Raw genomic sequence first — 22,013 nt, 5'->3', positions numbered from 1 at the left:
AAGGCCCATGGCAAAATCCAGATTCCTTAAATGCCCCCTTCGCTTTCTATTTGGCTTCCTAGCAGGTGATGTCGTTTGAAGCTGCAAAGAGCCTCGCTGTTGAGGGAGAAGTCAGGAAATAGCAACATGAATACATATTTGGTCACTGAGCTCATTCCAGGTCCTGTCTAGTCCAAGAAGTGAAGGGAGCTACCAGGACCCCCAACAATCTGTCTTCCAACAGGAGACCCTAAAATGCAGAGACAATTCCCTACAGCTTTATAGTAAGCATCATCACAAGAATAAAGTAGAAAGCTCTGTACTGGCCTGTTCCAATGTTGCACCCATGAGAAAAATGCTAACAAGGAGAACAAAGACTGACCCAGTATAAAGAATAGATCATCTTCTCACCTCTGGATCAATTATGCAGCTCACTGATGGGTCAGTGTGGGGAAGCTCTTGCCACTGCAGTAATATGGTTACACTGAGAAGACATTGGCTAGGATGGCTGTCATTTCACAAATAAATCTTTTCAAAAAAATCAACCTTCAAAAGTTTTTTGACCAGAAGTGTTTTTCAATATTACTTTGCTCCAAATCCAATTTTGCTTTTGGGATTATTCAATGACAATGGTCAGTTCTAATTTAATAATTAACAATGTTTTAGTTTGCTTTGGTTTTGCTTGTGATTACATGAACTTCATTTTAGTTTTCAAAACTTCTGCTTCTTCAGATACAAAAGAACACTAATTGAAACAGGTGCTTGTATATCACCTAGCAGGATTTTGGTCTTATATCAGACCCTTGTGTGTCCTATTAATAACCATAAGATTTTTTGATGCTTATTCCCCTATCAATATAATGAAACAAGATCAGAATTTGCAACAATAAACATCACATAATTTGCAGTTTTTGTTCTGAAAGAAATGCCAGGATATGCTCTTCTTTTGTATTATATGCAAACATGTAACAGATACAGCGACAGTAGTTTTACTGGATTTCTTCCAAAGACTGTAAATGAATGGCTTCAGTCCCTGTGACCCTCCAGTGACTGTCCCCAAAAAAGGATAAGTAGACTTACTGCTCCTACCACCAGCACACACAGAAGATCTCTAATACTCTACTTAAAGTTGTATAGTTTTGTATTTTTGGAACCAAAGGCCCTTGGTTCCACCTCAACATCACGTGTGTATGGTTTAGCTGGCCACCAGTATGTCTGCATACGGATTCACTGCAACTTCATGCCATCTGACCTATACATGGTCTTAAAACATCTCTGTAGACGGCATCAGAGCTCAAAAGCCATTTGCCTGCTGTTTCCTTTTCTCAGGGTGCTTAGGAATATGAGCCACCTCATTGCCACCTCTCCTAACTCAGTTTGAGAGAGGTTTATTTGTGGTCAGCTGGATGTCAGCTCCCTGACATCAGTTTGTTAGCTACCAAACAATCTCCACAGGGCTCCTTCATCTCGTACTCTGCCTTGCAGGCAACCCTGGATATGCCCCAGTCTCTGAAAGCATCCCTCTGGAATATCCAAACCCAAAACTAGACCCTGGAAAAAATTACTAGGGTCCCCAGGGAACACTATACACACAACTGGACTGGTACAACTCAGGATTGGTTCCTTTATAACAGTCCTTTATAACTCTGAGGTACAGTTACACGGCAAGCTACCATGAAGTTTATAATCAAAGATAAAGTTCTAAGAGAAACATAAATGGTTGCTTTAAGAAGCTAAAATCACTGGCTATGTCTATACTAGAGGATTTTGTCAACCAAACCCACCGAGCAGCCGCACTAAAAATGCATTCTATCAACATACTGTTGACAGGACATGGCACTTCTGTCGACTCTGCCTCTCCCCAAGGCAGAACGCCTTTCTTGACAGAATCTGGTGACAAAAAAGCCATGTGGGTGCTCTAGGGTGGGAGTTGAGGGGGGCGGGGGGGACTTTATCAACAGACAGGGCTTCTGAGTCACCAGACTTCGGTCAGCCATTCTTTAGAGAGAGATGGGCAATCCGGCCCTTCTGTCAACAGAGAGGATCGACAGAGCAACTCACTTTTGTGTAGCTGCAATCTGTTGACAGAAATTTTGTGAAGAGGTATCTGCCGACAGTAATGTCTGTTGACTGATGGCTGTAGTGTAGATGTAGCCACTGTCTAAAGCAGTTTGTCCACTAAAGAAGCCACCAATCAACAAGGCTAGGATCCAATTTTTATAAATGCAAAAAGCACTCTCCTTTTTGGAAAAAGGATCAAATGGTGTCCCTTTTTCCCTTCTACTTATATCCCCCAAGTTTATTACCTTTGCATCTCAGAGACAGGACAGCATCCTGGTGCTTGGTCACTGGTATCCTCTCATCCCCTTGTTTATTCCATGTGCAGATCTGGCCTTCATTGAGTTAACTTACAATGCTTAAACTACATAGTCAGTAGAGACAGATGAATCTTTGTTGGATTTAAAATCCATTCATCAGCTCTGATTTGGACATAAATTTCAGCACCTACACAATTCCTGAAATGTTTTCTGTACATACATCTCTCCTCACAGAGGAGGTTCAGTTTGACATAACCTTTTATTAGATATATTCTTTATTGGTAAATCCTCTAAAAGCACTGGACTAGATGTAGTGACTTTCTCAGGCCTCTTAGGACTTGTTGGCACAGTGGCACCCCCATTCATGGCATCTGGACAACGCACACACATAAAGCACGCAGGATGTGGCCATAACTAATCAATAAATCTCTTGAATTAATCTAGTTCAGTGATTTACAGGAGCTTATGGAGAGGGGAGGGAGTCATCCTTTTCCTGATAAAACTGAATATCTCCTCATCTAAATGTTCTCTCTCTCTTTCTCATTGAATTAATTTGCATTTTCATTTCATTTATCGGTGCTCTCCCAGGATTTGTAATGCTGACCTTGTAATGTTGTTAAATGCTTTTATCCTGATTTGCAGAAACTCGAGATTCAGAAGGAGTTGGTACATTCCAGGGATAATAAAAATCTAGCAAATTATGGACCAAAACTTAATTTCTCATTCAGGCAAAATTCACCCTGAAGAAGTAGGCCCTATGTTACTTTGCACAGGTAAGAAGAACCTGCTATTTAAAACCAATACTTTACGTTAACAGTCTCACAGAAGCACCCCTTCGATCTGTCTTTGCTAAAACGCATTAAGACTAACATTTTTGATGCCACCAATTTTCTGTCCTACTTCATTAAATAGAGTATGGAGGGAGTTTAAATAACCCAGAAGATTTGTGATGATGACAAATGCAATTACCTAGTTTCTGGCTAAGCACAAAATTTATTGTTCAGTAAATGGAGGTATGGAAGCAGTACTTCCATTCTCAACCTGTTTTTGACACACAGGTTCTCCACCATGAAGGAGTTCATTTACTTCATCTCAACTAAAATCAATCTCACAACCTAACTTCATCTTAGAAATGAAAACGTGCTCAAACGTACTCTATGACCCAGGCCTAAACCCATCCTCATGGAGTGGAATCCTGGTGCTACTGAAATCCAGAGGGTTTTTGCCATTGATTTACAGCAAACCCAGGATTTCCATCACTCCCTTCTTTGAGAGTTTTGGCTGATGGGAGACATTAAAAAACATAAATGCAACATATTTTATAACACAATTAACTGATTGTGAGCTATATTTCTTTGATTTTCAAAGATTACCTATGTAGGCATCTACCAAAATCTCAGCTGAGAAAAATCACATTGTGGGCAGTGAAATGTAAGGCTCACAGCTCTGAAGGCAGCGTAGATATTGGCAGCTGTTGGCTGAGTGCCCAGCTCTGAAGGCAGTACAACCAGCAACAAAAGTGAAGTAAGGAAAGCACCTTTTGGGCTAGGGCCTCCCATTTGAGAATGCATCGGAGAAATCACACTTTTTGCTGTTTGTCATCACATAAATAGCAGATTTTGCAAATGTGTAACACGTATTGCATGCACATTTGCAAAAGCTAATTTGTGCTCTGCATTTTGAGTACACAAAAGACCAGATTTGATCTGTAGCACTGGTATACATTTGCAGTTTGTCATTTTTATCAGTGGATTGACACAAAAACGTAGCTGCAACCAGACTGACAATGCAGCTTGGAGACATGATAATGAAAAGAGCAAAGTTTCACTAATTTTTCAGTGAAACTGTGTAGTGGGTTATTAGCCTTGGTACATTAAAAAATCATCACTTCCTCTTAGCATGCACTGGCACTGCAGCAGCCCAGGAATTATGCGTCGTGTCCCATGATATTAGATGTACAAACCCTGCCCACAGCACTTTGCATCACGTCAAGGATTCATTTAACCTAGTGGGTTCTGAAGGACCTCCTGACTCATTGTGGTAGGCAACTGTAAGAAACAAAACCCTCTGAAAAATGTGTAGTGCACAGTACCTATTCCTAATGGACACTGCCAACACACACTATCAGTACTACTAAGTCTTATGAAGGAGCAGAATTTGCTGCTAGGCTTTGGCCATTAAAACTAAAGCTGAAACTGGGGTGATATGCTGCCCTTTGTGAAGATGAGCAGGAGAAGTGACTTCTCCTGAAAAGGGGGTTTAATGCTCTGAAAAGAAAGGTGCTTTAGTACAGTAAACCCTCAAGTTATGCAGGGGTTGCATTCTTGCAACCCCCACGTAACTCAAATTTTGCACAAGTCAGAGGGAACCAGGCTGTAGCCTACTTCCCAGCTCCCCTAGGCTTGCAGGAGATGGGAAACTAACCAGCCCCCTGGCTCCCAGAGTGGTGAGGGGTTGAGAACCAGGGACAGTCTGGTTCCCGTCTCCCTGCTGCTTGCAGACCAGGAAACTGAACAGCCTAGCAGGGCTTCTCTCTGCCACATGGCTGACAGCCTGACTGCTGTGCCACTGGGGGAAGGCAGGTAGAAGAGGCCACAGAGCAGCTTCAGTTTGTGCTTAACTCACTTTAAAGCGAGTTATGCACAACTTGAAGCTGGGTATTTCGAGGGTTTACTGTAAAAATTCCCTGTACATTCAGAAGCAAGAAAGCTGTAAAACCCTCTAATATACATACATTTTGTTTGGTGTCTGCACCATTTTCCTTCTGAATATTTATCATTAGATTTAGGTATAAGATGACAACTGCATTATAAGCAGTGCTGCTTCCACGTTTTTCTGTCAGCCAACTCTCCTGTACACCTCACAAAAATGTTGGCCCATTTGCAAGTTGCTTCCTCTACGTATGTATACTTGGGAAAAGGTTGGCCAAGTGAGGGAGAACTGCTGCACCTTTCTCTAGGAGCTGCTCAAATCTGGAAGATTCACTCTGCAGGTTCTTGGAAGACACACACCAAAAAGAAAGCATATCAGGAGTGAGGTGCAAAAATGCAGCCTCGCTTGTAACCTCTGTTGTGAAGAAATGATCTCTGATTGTATACACAGTTTTTTATTGAACCTCGTTAGGTCAGAATAGAAGTACTGAAGGTGTGGTAGCAGAGCACAGCCATGTCTCATAGAATAGAATGAGTCCTAATGGATTTAAGATTCATACCTTTTAAATAAAATCTGTCTACCAATCTCTGCTTATTATTCCACTTTCCATATTGAGGTCTAAAACTCTTTCTATATACGTATGTATAACAATTCTCATCTCAGTAATGATCAAGAAGTTATTAAAAGTGTGAAACAATAAAAATCTTTGTAATTTTATTTTTTCCAGCACACAAAGCTTTTAATTGATGTCACACTCCTCTGCAGATACAAATACAGTGACCAAAAGGCAGGAATATCCCTTTCCAGCATCTTAGGGAAGGGATGATGTAGAAACTGTTTCAGGCTCCAGAATCTCAGAGAGACTGTTTCCACCTCATGTGCTTCCAAAGTTCTGTTTTTTGTATAGAGGACAACTATCTGCTGCATACCCATGAAAGATGGAATGGATTTAAAGGATTTAGTACTGTGATATGGGTCTGTCTCCTGTGGTTCACCAGCCTGAGTTTAGCACAACATAGTAGTGACTCAAACTTACCACCACACAGTAACAAATATGAAACGAGTTGGAGCTTCAATCCAATGGTTAGTTAAGAATCTTTTAGTCACAAATCCATCACTGTGATTGGGTGTCTCATCAGAAAAGTCAGGGTCTTAATATGCAGGTAGACCAAACAGCCCTCTCACCCTCTGATAGTCCCTCCAGAAGAGGAATCAGGTTTGTGGAAGCTTGTACAATTACTGCCTTTGTGATGCCTGTTCTGTTGACAGAGAAGATTGTTGTCTCCACTATAGCAAATACAGCACCTTTCATGAGCAACATGTTCATTTACATTTGGATATACATAAAAAAGCAAGCAAAACTCATAGCCAATCCAGTAAACAATCAGAAGAGCTTTGCTAGTTATGCCAGCTGAGATTGTGTGTATTTATCACTTCAACACATTAGGAAAAGTCCATTAAAACTTACATCTGATCATACAAGTATCTGAATTAGCATATTCACTGTTGACCAATGTAGCGTGGAGCAGAGAAGTGTTTCGAAGGAAGAGGTTCCAGAAGATTCATATTTAAGGCTGTCTATCCACGATAACGGGCGCTCTACTCCAGCATCCCTGTATACCTTATTGAATGAGGAGTACAGGGATGCCTCAAAATAGGGCTTTATTTTGACACATGGTGCCGTTCAGACAGCGCCACATGCCAAAATAGCCTATTTTAGAATTTACTCCAAATATGCTATGCAATTTCCATAGCTTATTTTGCACTTACAGTGCTATATAGACATAGCCTAAGTGTTTACAGTAAGTACTTCAATTTCTGCTAAAAAAAATTAAAACATTGAAGTTGTCTGATCATACAGAATTGTTCACTGTTTGGAGTCATACATCAACAGCTCCATCTCCAGTACTGCACGTACATGGTTGGAAGAGGAATCATGGTGGCTAAAGAACTTTAAAAGCCTCATTGGTTTCCTGCTAATAAAAGCACTTAAAGGGAATGTCAAGGAACACACCACCTGTTGAAGTTATTAAACCTATAACCATTTTTGCCCCCTACCACCCGGTATTTTTTTTTTTTATTCAGTATTGAAGATACAACAGTCTTCTCTTTGTAAGATATTATGACATAGTGCAACAGCAACCTTCACTGCACCTTAATGAAGTACTTTAAGTGAATATTGTACATATGCTTCCTCAGGCAAATCTTTCTGGCAATAAAACACCTCTCTAGGAAATGTAGCTCTTGAAATATCAGCTCAGGGTATTTCTGTTGCAAGTACAGGACATGCCAATAATCTCAGAAAAATAAAATGACCACATATTTTGCTGTTTCATTGTCCAGCCCTCCTCATTCCTGAGATAACAAAAATAGCTAATTCTTTAATCTGACATTAGCTCAATTCAGTATTCAATGAACTAATACACATGTACCCTTCATGTCAATCTTTATCTCGCCCCCCCCAAAAAAAAGGGGGAACCCCCAACAAGATAACATTAAGAACTGGATTTATTACTGCTCAATACGAATGAGATCAAACCACAATGTATTGACAAAGTATGAGCCATGTGCCCTGGCATTTAGCAGGCATCTTGTGCATGTTATGGAATGGTTTTCTTCATATTGGTCAGGTTTTTGTATTTTTTAAAAATAAAAATCAGTTGGATCATTAGTGAAGACTACTGGGATACATGACACTGGTGGATTAAGATAAATGAATGTTTTTCAAATGTAAAAAGATTAAGTACAGCTAAGCCACAAATACTATAACTGTAAGAATAAGTTAGCTACTATGACAAATTCAAAGATATAAATGGAAATATTGCATAATGATGGAAACAAATTAAAGCGGTTACAAAACACCAGAGAAGTTAAAAAAACTGAAAAAGTCCTACAATACATATCTAGGGCTATTGTCTATATTAGCATTTTTTGCACCCGTTTAGCTCCCCCCAATTTTATTAGCTCAACTGGTGGAAACCCTCAGTATAGCTGCACTGCAATAATGTAAAACAAGGCTTGCACAGACAGGACTTAACCCACTCTCAATGTTTGATGTTGACGCCCCTTTGCCCCTCTGCCCTAGCCATTTTTCAGTAAAAAAAAAAAAAAAAATGACATTGTAATAAACTTTCTGTGCTTCTAAAAAGAGACAACATTTTGGTTAATAAAAAACATTTCACCAAATTGTTTTGGGAAAAAAATGTTCCAAAAAGTCCATTTTTGGAAGTAGTGGGAACTCTCTTTTTCATTCCCCAAAAAAGTCAACAGCTCTACTTGGTACTTTGTCAACAGTAATAGAAATCTAAAAGCCTGACCCAGAGGCCACTTAATCAATGGATACTGGCTCAAGCCCTACTTATATCACAGAATCACAGGACGGAAGGGACCTTCAGAGGTCATCTAGTCTAGTCCCCTACTACACTCATGGCACTACTAAACATTACCTATGCCACACAATGCAATTTTTAAAATAGTTTATTAATATTACACATTTGAGAATATAAGTAACTTTTCTATTCCACTGTTTTTGCAAGGTTATCATAAAAACAGATACACCAAAATTTAACCTACCTTCAACATTTCGTATTGTTTAATGGTTCTTCTGACTTTGCATGACAAAGCAGCTTCCCCAAACTGAGGCTATCAGCATAGTGAAATAAATCTCTGCTTTCCTTTTCCATATAGATTTAATATACATTTACATGTTGCAACATCATTCTTTTGCTCCCCTTCTTGAGAGCGAGCAGGAGACAGAACATCCACAAATCTTGCTCTGAGTGCTTCAGCATGTAGGCAAACAGCTAAGAATTGTGATTGAAGGAGAAACACAAACTACATGTAGCCACTCAATGCTGTCTGTGCAAAAAGGTGTTAAAACTCATACGCAAAAACATTATTTCAAAATCTGTAAAAACATTATTTCAAAATCTTTTTATTCAACTGTTATTCCGCAATATACAATACAGTTTATAAACAAATGTCTTACCTTGCTTCCAATCTTTATTTAAAAATAAATATTATTGACAGTGAATATTAATTATGGTAACATGTGCCTTTTTAATCAAAAGAGAAATAATTTACTTGAATTAAAAAACAGAAGAGGAAATCCAAAAACCCTAAACACAATAAGCTACTAAAATATTTCCCTTCTTTAGAAGGCCTTTGACTCAACATCTTTACATATTATCATAAAGATAACTGCTCAACAGTTCGTGCAAAATGAATAGTCGGAAGGTTTAGAAAAGAAAAATATTACATTAAAATAGAGAAATCATAGGTGCTCCACACTGAGCATGGCTTTACACCATATAATCAGGAAACTAGATGCATTACTTTTGATGGTTTATTTTGTGTAATGTCCCAAAAATATGTTTCCCCCTCCCCATGTACAATTTGTCATGCTTTTTTCAGTCTCTTTCTGTCCATCTTTAAAACTACAGTCTGTATCAAGGGTTAGTTTTGTTTTTAAATAGGTTCCTTTTTGTTTGGTTTAGGGATACTGGATAAAATAGTCCATCAGTGGTTCACTAGTAAGTGTACAAGCTTATGCAGTATCAACAGGCATATATATAGGACAGAGCCTGTAGCATAAACAGGTCCTGCACCTAAAAAAGAAAAAGACAAGGGAAGAGGAAGACATTAATATTTGGTCTTTAAAAAGTGTTGCATATATAGCTTTTTAAATCACAGAAGAAAATACAGGATGAACCTCTCTAGTCTGGAACTCTCTTGTCCAGCAACATCTGTAATCTGGCATGATTTGAGTTAGATGACCACTTATCATGGGTCTGGCCAAGTTTCCTGTGGTCCTATAAAGTTTGTTTACAGGCACCAGTCCTGGCTCTCCACGTTCTATGCTGTTATTTAGCTGCAATTTACCCCTAAATGTCTTCTAAGAGCTCAGTAAGCAGTGGCAGTGTTGGCAACGTGTTAGACAATAGTGACCTCCTACGGTCTTGCAAATTCTCTCGTTTGGCACCAGTCAGGTCCCAAAGGTACTGGACTAGAGAGGTTCAGCCTGTACTAGAATTTATTTTCATCATTACAGTCAGAGGCCAGAAGCTTAATTTTAATAGTAAGATCGAATACTAGAGCTATCCAGCTGAAACGTCTTTATTCCCCAAAGCCTACCACACACGCAGGTCATTTCATTATGCACTACTAATGGTATGGCCTAAACTTGGCATCTGGAATAGCAGCAATTGAGACTGCTATAAATATACTTTAATCTGTTATACTGTTTCCTGACAGCTGGCAGGTATCAACCACAAATCACCTTAAAAGAAATTGACAAATGCCGTGGCTATACTCTGCAACATTTCTTGATCAACAATACACACACCAGTTTCATTTGGAACTGACACAATAAGACTTGGCATTTTCTTCGCTTTCTACAGATAAATAGCAATACCTAGAAGAGTGGGATACGGAAGACGCACATTAAACTCATTTAGTCCAAACTCCAGGAAGGGCAAGATTGTTTTATTTGGTATCATCTCAAAGGCTTTATCCAGACTGGTTTTAAATGCCACTAGTGATGGGATTTTCATCCAACCTCTTGGGACTCCTCCATAGTCTAGCAGATATCAGAGATTCGAAGAATTTCCTGACATACAGAGAACATTTCTTAATCTATTACATTGTGTTTCCTTAAATAATTCTTCTCTCTGCGATATTTATAGATACTCAAAAGTTATATACAATCACATTCCCAGGTCACTGTGCTTTTGCCAACTATATTTAATTCTTTTAAATCATTTCTCGCAAGTCAGATTTTAATTTGACTTATTTTTATTGCTCTTCTCTGAACTCCTCCCAACTTAAGTTGTCTAAATCGTTCCAGTAATGGAGTGTCCAGACTGCAGGGAGTTGCAAACTAGAGACGGTGGCCCTCTTGCTGGTGGCCCATAGAAAGCTGGCTGATTACATGGTGCTGGCTTTCCTCCTCGTTTCCATATGCTCAGCCACAATAAGAGATAAAAGTGCATCAATACTTTCCTCTATTACTTTTCCATGTAGCACTCGCTTAGATGCCACAAGGATCTTATACCATAACCCCTCCTTTTAATGGACTGATGGCAGGGAGGTGTGTCTGTTATTCCCGAAAGTCCATTAAATGTGAGGGTTTACTGTAGGGTGGGGCACAGACCTTCCCAGCTCCTCCTCATGCTCAGGGCAGAGCACGACAGCTCCTCTGGACTCCAAGCCACCCACGCTCTGCCCAGTGCCAGCCACCGTGGTGACCCTAGGGGCTCCTCCAGCCCCCAGTGGCAGACCCAGCTATGGCAGTCGTCCTAGCCACGGCAGTGGCACCAGGGCTAATCCAGCTACTATGGGAGTCCCAACCAACGCAATGGTCCTAAGCAGCTCCTCTGGCCCCAGTGGGTCTGCCAGTGGTGGCAGCAGCTCCAGCTCCGATGCATTTCAGTAGGTGTACAGGAGTACAGTACTTTCGGGGGGGTGGGGCGGCAGTGCTAGTGCCTGTCCATTATTCCCAATGCCCATAGAATCTGGGTCTGCTCTACGGAACGTTTCCAGCAAGCGTCTGTGACAGTGACTGGGAGGGGAGGTGTTCCTGCAATTAGCATCGTGTTCGTCTTACACATTATTTTTGCCGTGTCTGTCCACCCTCTGCCCAGGCAAGTTTCTGCCCCCTGCACTGTGCCAGCCCCACCCCTCCCCTGGCCAGCGCGGGGCCCACCCCAGCCTCTCAACAGATCCTCTTCCCCCTGTGAAGAGGTGAGCCCCAGCCCCTCCCATGCCCAGCGCGGAGCCCATTGCAGCCCCCCCCCACGGAACCTCTCCCCCCCCACTACACCTTGCCACCTCAGCCCCTCCCCGGCTAGCGTGAGGCCCAGCCCAGCCTCCCAATAGAGCCTCTCCCCCACAGCACGAGGTCAGCCCCAGCCCCTCCCCCAGCCAGCACTGAGCCTGGCCCAATCCCCTGATGGAGCCCCGCGCCAGACTGTGCCAGCCCCCCTACCCAGCATGGGGCTCAGCCCAGCCCCCCCAGTGGAGCCTACCCCCCCAAACTGTGCCAGCCCCAGCCCCTTCCCCACCCCCCCAATGGAGATCCCCCCCCCCATGATGCCAGCACCTCCAGCAGCCAGTGCGGGGCCCAGCCCAGCCCCCACTCAAGGGAGCACCACCCAAACCATGCCAGACCCAGCCCCTTCCTCGGGCAGTGCGGGGCCTGGCTCAGCCCCCATTGGAGCCCCTCCCCCTGCCGGTGCGGGGCCCAGCCTGTACCCTTTGCAACATGTTTCTGTCTAGAGTGTTCTTCCAGCCCAACTTCCACTTGCAAGCGAAGCTGCAACCGGGCCTCTGTTGCAGTAGAAAGTACTGAAATGGAGACAGATTCTGCTGCCCATACGTTAAGTAGTGCCTCTTTCCCAGGTCCCCCTTGCAAGGGTAGTAGAATCTAGCCCACAGCGAGGACAAAACCCTGGAATTAGTACACAGAGGTATTTTCTCATCAGTCACAAAGAGGAGGAGCTGAGCCGCTGGAGTGCTGACTTTAAGGTGCTGTCATCTGGGGCTGCCAACTTGCTAACTGCAGAAAACTGAATACCTTTGTCCTGCTCCCCTCAATCCATCCCCCCACCCTCCATTGCTCACTCTCTCACTAGGAGAGGACAGGGGATTGGGTGAGGGCTCTGGGCTGTGTAGGGGGTATGGGTGTGGGGGGTTGGGCTGACTGGGGTTGCAGGCTCTGAGGTGGGGTCTGGGATGAGATATTTGGGGCGTGCGGAGAGTGCAGGACTGGAGCATGGGATTGAGGTGAAGCAGGGGGCACAGTCTCTGGAAAAACTGGTACAGAAAAGGGCTCAGGGCTGGGGAGTGGGCTGCAGTCTCAGGGAGGAGGCTCAAGGCTGGGACAAGGGGCTGGCAAGTAGAAGGGGTTTGAGGCACGAGCTTCAACCACCTCCTAAAAGCAGCCAGCATTTCCCTCTGACTCTGAGGTGAAGGCTGGCCAAGAGGCTCTATGTGTTGCCCCAGCAGCTCCCACTGGCCACAAGGCAACATGTGGTACACACCTGGCCATCCTTCTGCCTAGGAGCCAGAGGGACATACCAGCTACTTCCAGGAACTGTGTGGAACTCATCACCGTGGTCAACTGGACTGAGCCGACTGGAGCTACCAGGGTACTTGTCGACCAGGCATTCCATTTGGAAACCAGAAGACTGGCAGCCCTATTGTCAGCAGAGGCCCAAGGAATGTAAATTGCCCTGCTACATGGCCATCCATCTGGTCTAGCAGCAATCGAGTGCGACAAGTGTTACGTTGCAGCTCAAAAGTGTGTCCTCCCTGCTATTTTATCATATTCCCAACTCATCTCCAGTTTGCTGTCCACTACCCCCTATAGACGTGGCTCCTTCTCATGTTCGCCTCTCATTGAATAGCTGCAGGTCACATGTTTCTGCTTTGTTATAAAGTTAGAGGTTGCAAAGGAGTCCTCCCAAAGCCAGCTCTTTCATGCATCATGCCAGAATTTGCAGAATACTATGCCCAATAACATGACAAAATGCTTGTTTATTTTCCTTCACATTATCTACCTTCATTAAAAAGAAAAGTTTACACTGGCACTCAAGACCCAATCCCCTATTAAGGTCATGTAGAGGAGCCCTACTTTAGAAGAAGCTCCTAGCCACACTGTGCCTGGGGACCACCACCTCTAGAGCTGTGTGACGACCAAGGTCATTTTCACTCCCTTTTCAGTTCAGTTCTGCTCTGAAAGCAAGTATGAAAAACAGTACTGTCTTACTCAGTGGATTGGCTTCTTGTGTTTATTCATCATCCACTCTGCAGGGAGAGTTATTACTGCTGTTCATTCACATTAGCTCTTCCAAGCATATACAACTGAAAGCAAAGGACCTGGATTTGTCTGCATCATCAACTGCGTACACCCTGCTGAGCAGTTACAATGACCCAAGGCTGCTGAAGGCAATAGGCTTGCATGGGCAGCACAGAAGCCACAACTGGAAGGCAAGGGGGGTTGTGCAAGTGTAGCTGAACACTGGCTTGCTCTGCGGAGCCTTTATTTCTGGTGATGATGCCAGAGATTGAAAGAGCCCCCCTGGAACCTCCGATCCCAGGCTGAGTGTGCAGGGGTGGTAGGAGAAAGTTCTACGGGATTTATGTCTCTATTGGTGGTGCACATTTACATGTGCCTGTGCACATTAAAATATTCTGCACACGGATGCAAAAAGTCCACCACAAGGATGGAAAAGATTCAAGGGAACGTTGTTTAGGATCCTTCCTTTATCTAACCCACTGTGAAAATGCCAGTCTGGAGTTACTGGACATAACTACGTGAATTGTGAGTGTCTCATTGTGCATTCTGTGCCTCAAAGAGAAAATACTCGGAAAGCGTCTTCTGTAAAGAGAGCAAAAGTGCTTCGACTTCAGCCTTCAAATTAACTCATGGCCTACATTTGCCTCGCTAGGAAAGACATAGTTATTCAATAGCAAAACAGTCAATCTCAAATCTGCCAGCACGTTAAGAATTAATTTTCACACCCTCTAGTTTCCAGACTTTAGTGGCTTTATGAGAAGCCACCTTACAGGAATGTTGCTTGATTTCAGTTACTGGCATTTTAATTTAAGTCTTTGCATGTACATTTGTATAAGGGAACATCAGCTAAGTAATAGCTAAGCATTAAGAAGAATTTTTACAGAAAATCATTAACAAATGCAATTAACTAAGGCAGTAAAAGAAACAATTCATAAAGTTGTTTTTAAAGGGCATTTAGAGATGTGCGTGAAAAGGGGGAAGACCAACTGTGGTACAGCTGTACAAACTCAGGCTTCAAAAGGTACCTCCTGGTCATCTTCTGTCCTACAGTTGCATATTGCTGCATGAGAGGCTGAACGTAAAAGTGGCTGAAAACCGTTTGCAAGGAGAAACGGTCACCCTTTGTGCATCCAAACCAATTCAACTTCATGAGGCAGCAAACAAACAGTCTAATACAGGAAAACACATAATTCAGTTCTCCAAGAGCCAGTCCATGGAACTCCATGTGATAGTCCTATGGAAGCTGGAAGGAGCCCGTGCCATTCTGTCCCTTTGGAGGGATGAATTCCTAACAAGGACTCCAGCAGGATTTGCAGTGACAACACTGTGAAGTCCTCTAAATGGGGAAGCAGGAGATTGGATGATACCCATTCCCAAATCCTTGCACCTCTATGCAGGGAAGGGTGCGTAGTTCACACTTTTGGAGGAATGTATCCGAAGCCGTAATCCCTTTGCACTGCCTCAAGGAACTCCTGTTGCGGCACTAGTCCTCCTCATTCCCCCAGATCCCAACACCATAATCCTGCCCTGAGTGTCTGGACAGTGAAGACTTAGGTCAAGCCAGCCAGACTAATAGTACTTGGGACAAATGGAACCTGCATACAAGAATGGCTCTGGATACCAGACATGTCCCTGTGAGATATGGGACGGGGGATTCCTGGTGAGAGCGCCTCTCTTCTTCCCTCCCCACCGTAGGGTGTCCCCTCTCATGCTCAAAGAAAAATAATTTGGATGGTGCCAAGCTTAATGAAAATTATATTGGCTTGTTTTAGTCATAAGAAGGGGGCACATATGAGGAAGTTTTCATGCCAGTATGTTTTCCAGATTCTTGTCTGTGCTTTTACATTATGTTCTAGTGTTCTGTTTGGGGAAGTTCACTCCCTGAGGCAGGTCTAGGGATAAGGGTCTTTGGCATTGAGGAAGAAATACAGTTCAGAAAGAAACTACAGTAGAGAGCTCCCACTCTAGCATTTTTTTTCACGCCATAGGTCTGGCGCTTGGCGCATTATATATCAATAGAGCTCTGTTTACTTCTGAATCTGGTCCCATATATATTCAGGAACACTGAATTCAAGAGAGGGACCAAGTACAGTTAAAATTTCAGTCAAATAAATGCAGAATATCATAGTGCAGTTGCTGGCATTTACACACAGCGCACATTAAAGTACGGGCACAGTGAGCCCACTCCTCTGAGGTGCTGAAGGGCTCCCATAACTCCCAAGTAGCTCTGAAACACACCGATCCAAATGGGAATTGAGAGTGTTCAGCACTTGGTAGGTCTAGGTTCAAAGGGCCCAAGTCTGCATATTACATACATTCTAAACTTTCACGTGTCTAGCAACAGGGGATTGGAATGTCAGTGGCTGTACAATTAGCCCCAGGCGTAATGAGTTTACAGACATGCATCTGATCAATAACTGTTCTCCTAATTTTTCCTTTAAAAAAAAAAAGTCAGTGCACACATCTGTACATGCTGATAAGCAGCTATGTCTGAAAACATAAATGCATCAGGGTCTGAAAACACAAAATTCAAATTGACAGCAAGGCTGTTAAGTCAACCACATCCTTTCCTGCCACTCTAGCTGCTATTTTTATGTACTTATCGCTATCATACCAATGGGTGTAACTAAATATTTAAATGTCCGACATTTTAAAAATTGATCCTCCTGAAACCACAAGTTTAATATAGGAAATGAACATGTAAAACATGAGCACTTCAACATGACTTCAAGCCTACATGTTTAATACTAAGTGTAGAGGTATTACTTATTTTTATTGCATTCATCTAAAAACCACTTGTACCACAGGTTCCAGCTGACACCACCACTACTGAACCGTCAGCTGGCTCCTTTTATGCATGGACCACTCAATCACATTGGAGAGCCCAGCCCTTGAACTAGGGCATCTAGGTATCACCATCTCCCATAACAGTGCCCCAGTTACCATATATGGCCATCTGCAGTGGAGGTTAAGACTCTTGACTCCAAGGCAAGTAGTGGCTCTTGTTGGCAATGGAGAGTTTGCCAGGTCAGAGGCTGTAAGCCAGCTCCACACCTGCACAGCACTAAGGTTTGGACTGGGCTTGATATATTTAGTAGGCTACTAAAAACTAAGCTTGGGTAAAGCAGAACTGCTGTGGTTAGCAACAAACCAGTTTGGTGAATAAATAGGACTTTGATTTCTAGGGTGGCTATAGCTCACTACAAGAAAAAAAAGGAGAAAATTTCCTTGAAACAGTAGCTATAAATGTAGCCTTTTAAAGGTATTCTGAAGTGGTACCACAGCCCCTGGTTAGGATTTCTCTCATGCCAAACACTATTACCTCTAATTATGTGTAATATCTGTACATCAGCAATATCTGCTGGGGCAAATTTTAAATTCTAAATACATCTATTCTGGTTTAAATCTCAATTGAAACATCTCAAAGTGCTAACTATTGGTTTTATTTGTGTGAGTAAAGAACTTGAAATGTCCATGTTTTTACATATGCATACCTCTGTCTAAAATTGCTGGAGAACTGTTTCAGAATGCTTTACAATTATCTAAGCATGCTCATTTCACAATGAATCTCAACAGTTAAAAACTTTCTGGGCGTTTGTTTTGGATTACAAGCATTTCTTTCTATCTAAACACCCAAGACCAAATTCTTCCTTCCTACCAGTGTAATCAAACCCACTGAAATCAATGAATACGTGTAAAACTGCTGAATGGAGATCAGATGGCATTAACTTTGGAAGAAGCAAGACTGTGTCAGATGCATGACTCATCACCTTACCTCTTCAGCCAAAACTCCTTGCCGATTTTAACAATTACTACAGACAAGTTGAATTCAATAAGTCATACTCTGCTTTCAGTTGCAACAGCGTAAATCTGAGTATCTCCCCTGAAGCCAGTGGGATGACCCTTAATTTACTTCATCAAGTTACTTGAGAAGCCCAGGTATAATTGAGCACTACCTGTACCCAGACTTTCAGGATTTTGTCATGAATAAGAATTCGGGATTGGATCCAGATTACTCTACTGAGGATTCCGACCAGCAATATCTGACACCAGGCAGTTACTTCTCTACTGCAGACACTTGGAAAAGGAAATTTCATTTTTAGATATCTATTTGCTATTTTTGTGATCTTATTGCTATCATACAAACACATGCACCTTAATATTTAAAAGTCTGATGTTTTAAAAATCTATGTAATTACTTCTGGTTCAAAGAGAAAATATGCTATAGCAACTGTACATGTAAATCATGAAATACCGTTATGTAGTACAATTACTGATGTGTCATAAAAATGTAAAAATAAAATAATTTTAGAAATGAAATAGCTTATTTTAACATGAAATTTTTGAAAAATGTAGGTTTCAAAACATTTCTTCTCCTCCTCCTTCTGAATTTGTTTTGATGGAAATTCTGAAAATACTTCCCATGTGAAATGAAAATCACAGGTGCCATTTTGAGGGGGCAGGGAGCTGCAGCAAGTCCTTGCATGCCAGGATGCTGACTGCTCTTCTTCCCATTCTCCTGAGTATCAGGGCATGAAGGGAAAGTACACAGACTGCATGAATTACTCCTCCATCCCCTCCCCTCACCTGCCAGAAGTGAGAGGCAGACAGACTAGTTGCGTACTTTTCCCTCGTTCCCTGGTAGTCAGGGGAATGGGAAGAACAACAAGCGGGATTCTAGTATGCAGGTATCCGAATTGGTGCCCTTGATGAAAACAAACTGCAAAGCTTCCACAAAACAGAAATGTGAAGTTTCAAAGAGCAGCACTAAGCAGCAATCCCTGCAAAATTAAGAGCGACACTGCGAGAGAAAGACACTTCTCCACACCTGAGCACAGAAGCAGATCTGAGATGAACCAAGCAGAGTTTCTACTAGACAGACAGACACAAATGCCCATTTGACAGAGTACAGCAAGGTGTGCAGAAAAAAAGACATATTAAAAATCGACAATTATAGGAGACTCTGCAGTTTCATGAAATCTCATCCCAATGCTGGGAAAAGAGTAGACCACACCTGTCTACTTTTAACAACAATCTATGAGACTGCAGTAGATAACCACTCCAATTCCTCTGTATTGGACTATGTGGAGAACACTCAGGCAAGAACTGTGACTAAACACGTGAAAACGCATTTTCCAACATTTGGAATACTTGATGTGCTATGCTCAGACAAAGTACCCTGCAGCAGGATACAAACAATTCAGCATAAGAGACTTTCCCCTGGGTTGGAAGGGGATTGGAACATTGGAAGGCAGCAAAGAGATGAACGGTAAAAGCAAAACAGATCAGAAAGAGTCATTATTTGGCAATCCTAGACCATCACAATGCATCGTCCAATGGACTAGACCCTTGCCCAGCACTGGGACTTATAGATCAGAAGACCAAGACTGGACTTCCTGTGAGGGGCAGTCCAGCAGAAGAACAACTGCCAGCACAAGAAGCTGTTAAGAGAGTGCCAAGCTAAGGAGCGGCATACAATAAAAGAGCCATGGACTGGAAGCCACAGCACACCGATACGTGGGGCTGGGTCCGACTGTCAGAGTCACACAAAAACAACAGTCCAAGTGACAGCGGGTATGCATCATACGAGGGAGCTCGACTCAGACAGCAGTGGAGATGACACCCACGACAGAGCAGTGTGGAAAGTTGGCACACCTAAATGGGAGGATTTATAACAAGCCTTGGCAATGAGTTTGCATTAAATAAATATAGAGGACCAGCAGAATGAAAGCAGCAACAGGGAAGAAAAAAAGCATAGGTTCCACCTTCGTCTCTAGCCAGGAGAACTCCATCCTGCCCCGCTCCACCCTCATTCCGCACCTTTCCTCCTCCTCCTCCTCCTTCTCCCCCCTCTTGGGGTCATGTCAATGCCATAGAACAACTCTTTCACAGGAGGTGGGAGGCCCTGGGAGGGAAGACGAGGAATGGGCCAGCAGAGCTGCCAATCGGGGGCAGAAGCTACTGCAGGATCTTGGCTGCTGAGCACTCACGACGTCGATTTCACAGGTTCCCCACAAACAGCAATACCAAAAATAAGAGGACTGTTTCAAAGACCACTATACCAGAAGAATGACGAGGCCTAACCATTACTGGCAGTCCACTGTGGCCTGTTATGTCCCATGGGTGGGCCAGATACTGGAAACCTCTGGCCCCAGCAAGTCACAAACACCTGCATAGAAGAGGCAAACACACACTGATGAAAGGAAAAAATGCAGCAGCTGCATGGAATTTGTAAGGAGGAGCACAGATTGCAGGAGGCACTAGGAAGTTCAAAGTGCACATTTTGAATACTAGCTGTAGTTGTGGCATCTGTCAGTACTTCTGTCTAATTTTAGAAGCATGGAGTCCTCCGATATTACCCTGCACAATACCTGAAAACACCACTCACTTTTGAAGAGGCCAAGAACTGAATGGATTGTGGAGACTGATTCTCTCACCCTAGAAGTCACTTCAGGCCATGTCTGAGACAGTTGGGAAACTTGTTCCTCAACCACTTATGTGCCTATACTGCAATCTCAGAGAAACAGAGGCCTTTGTTTTCCAGGACTGCCAGTCCAGCACCATCACAAGCACTCTCGCAGACAAAACAAAGTCAAGACATTTGGAACCAAATATTCTTCCTCTCCTGCTTTTTGGGCTCAGATCATCTTATTTTAAGATGGTCATTACAGTACAGTGAGGTCCTGGCACAGACTGGAGCTTGTAGGTGCTATTGTAATTAATACAGATACCGTTATATCAAGTTATCAATTTTAATTATTTTTAAATGTCAGCATGAAAGCTTTATTTGAGAGTCAGTGTGTTCCCTTGAACTTTTGGAAACTGTGACATAACAGCATAGTGCACTAGAACCAAAAATGGAACTGTTAAGCCTAGCTTCAATGCTCAAGCTCAGTGAAAATGCAGACGGTAGATGAACAGTGGAAAGGGAAAAGTGAACTGATTATGAATGATTACTGCACATGAATGTTATTAGTAACAAAGCCTTTTTCTTTTTCTATATAAATCTGAATAACTATTGAGTAATTCCTCTTATTTCAAGTTTCACTCACACCAATATAAATGAAAAGAAAAATGAAGACCGTTAATTTTAACTTGAAAATTATACCACACTGTAATGCGTTACACTCCATTTATGAGACCTTGCCAAAGTAATTTTGTAAGCTGAATACACTTTACTTCCACCTTTATATACGTACACTGGAAAGCACAGCACTGCTTTACTATCACTTGAGTCTTTGAAAGTCCAAGCCCTACAGATGGGTATCATAGTTATAGCACTACTTGCCAAGCACAACATTTTCAGGGCGATCTGATTTGTCTACACCATTCATTAACTGAATGCAATCTTCCAGCAAAATTCTCCTACACCACTAGTTAAAAGTAGGTGCTCCATTTTCACAAAAGTATTCACTAAGATTCATGTTAGGCTACTAAACTCTTTGCACTCCAATGGTTTAAGGTCCTAACTTACAACTGGCTCTACACAGGTGGACTCTGCACATCCTAGGTAAGTGTCACTGTACAGCCAGAAGAAGAATTGGGGCCTAGATTTGGCTGAGAAAATGTCCTCTCACTTTCATAAGCCAGTGAATGAGATGAATCCAAAATGAGCCATACAGGATGGATGAAGCATGAAGCGATGATAATGAGTCTTCCACCCACTGCATGCTTCTATTTACGACTATTTAAATCTCCTTCAACGACTATAGCGTCTTGAGAAAACTACTTCACAACAGACTGGATTTGCATTCCTATTCAGCAGCAAAAGAGGATGGGATTGGTGGTCCAGCTCTCTCCTTTATGCCTACTGCTGTGGTTTCCCAGCATACCCACCTTCTTAAACACAGGCACTGAATTCCCATCTAGCTGCTTGACCGACTCCTGGCTCAGACCCTACCTCTTCTCCCTCTCTCGTGGAGCTTCCTGAAAGCCACAAAGCAGCCATTTTTGCTGCTTTGGCAGTGCTGGGAGGACAGGGGAGGAGTTGGTCAGTAGGACCACCAGTGGGCAAGAGGTCTGGGGTGGGAAGCAGAAGTGGGCAGCTTGGCTGCCAGTGGAGGAAATCAGCACCCACTGATTTTTTTCCCCAGTGAGTGCTCTGGGGCATCTGAGGCAATACTCATGCTCTTACATATGTGTGTAAGAACACCTTGTATTGCCTATTTTTGTGAGTCACTCAAGAAGTAAAAAGTCCATCCATGTCCCTCCTGCCTGTCTACACATTTAGACCTTAATCGCTGCAAAGAAATGGACGTTAGTTTTAT

General features: G+C 42.7%; 1 protein-coding gene across 1 annotated transcript in view; it reads right to left on the bottom strand.

Annotated features, from left to right (window-relative positions):
- Window positions 1-8,928: 8,928 nt before the first annotated feature.
- Window positions 8,929-22,013, bottom strand: part of VSTM2B (V-set and transmembrane domain containing 2B) — a 31,852-nt gene continuing 18,767 nt past the window's right edge. The window contains exon 5 of the mRNA XM_075008841.1: window positions 8,929-9,556. Coding sequence (XP_074864942.1) covers window positions 9,468-9,556 — 89 coding nt within the window. The 3' untranslated portion in view covers window positions 8,929-9,467. The remainder of the gene's footprint in view (window positions 9,557-22,013) is intronic.

The sequence above is a fragment of the Carettochelys insculpta genome, chromosome 14 (genome assembly GCF_033958435.1).
Source record: "Carettochelys insculpta isolate YL-2023 chromosome 14, ASM3395843v1, whole genome shotgun sequence".
In the NCBI taxonomy this organism is placed as follows: Eukaryota; Metazoa; Chordata; order Testudines; family Carettochelyidae; genus Carettochelys; species Carettochelys insculpta.
The sequence above is the reverse complement of the archived record's forward strand: the minus strand, read 5'-3'. Positions and strand labels throughout refer to the sequence as shown.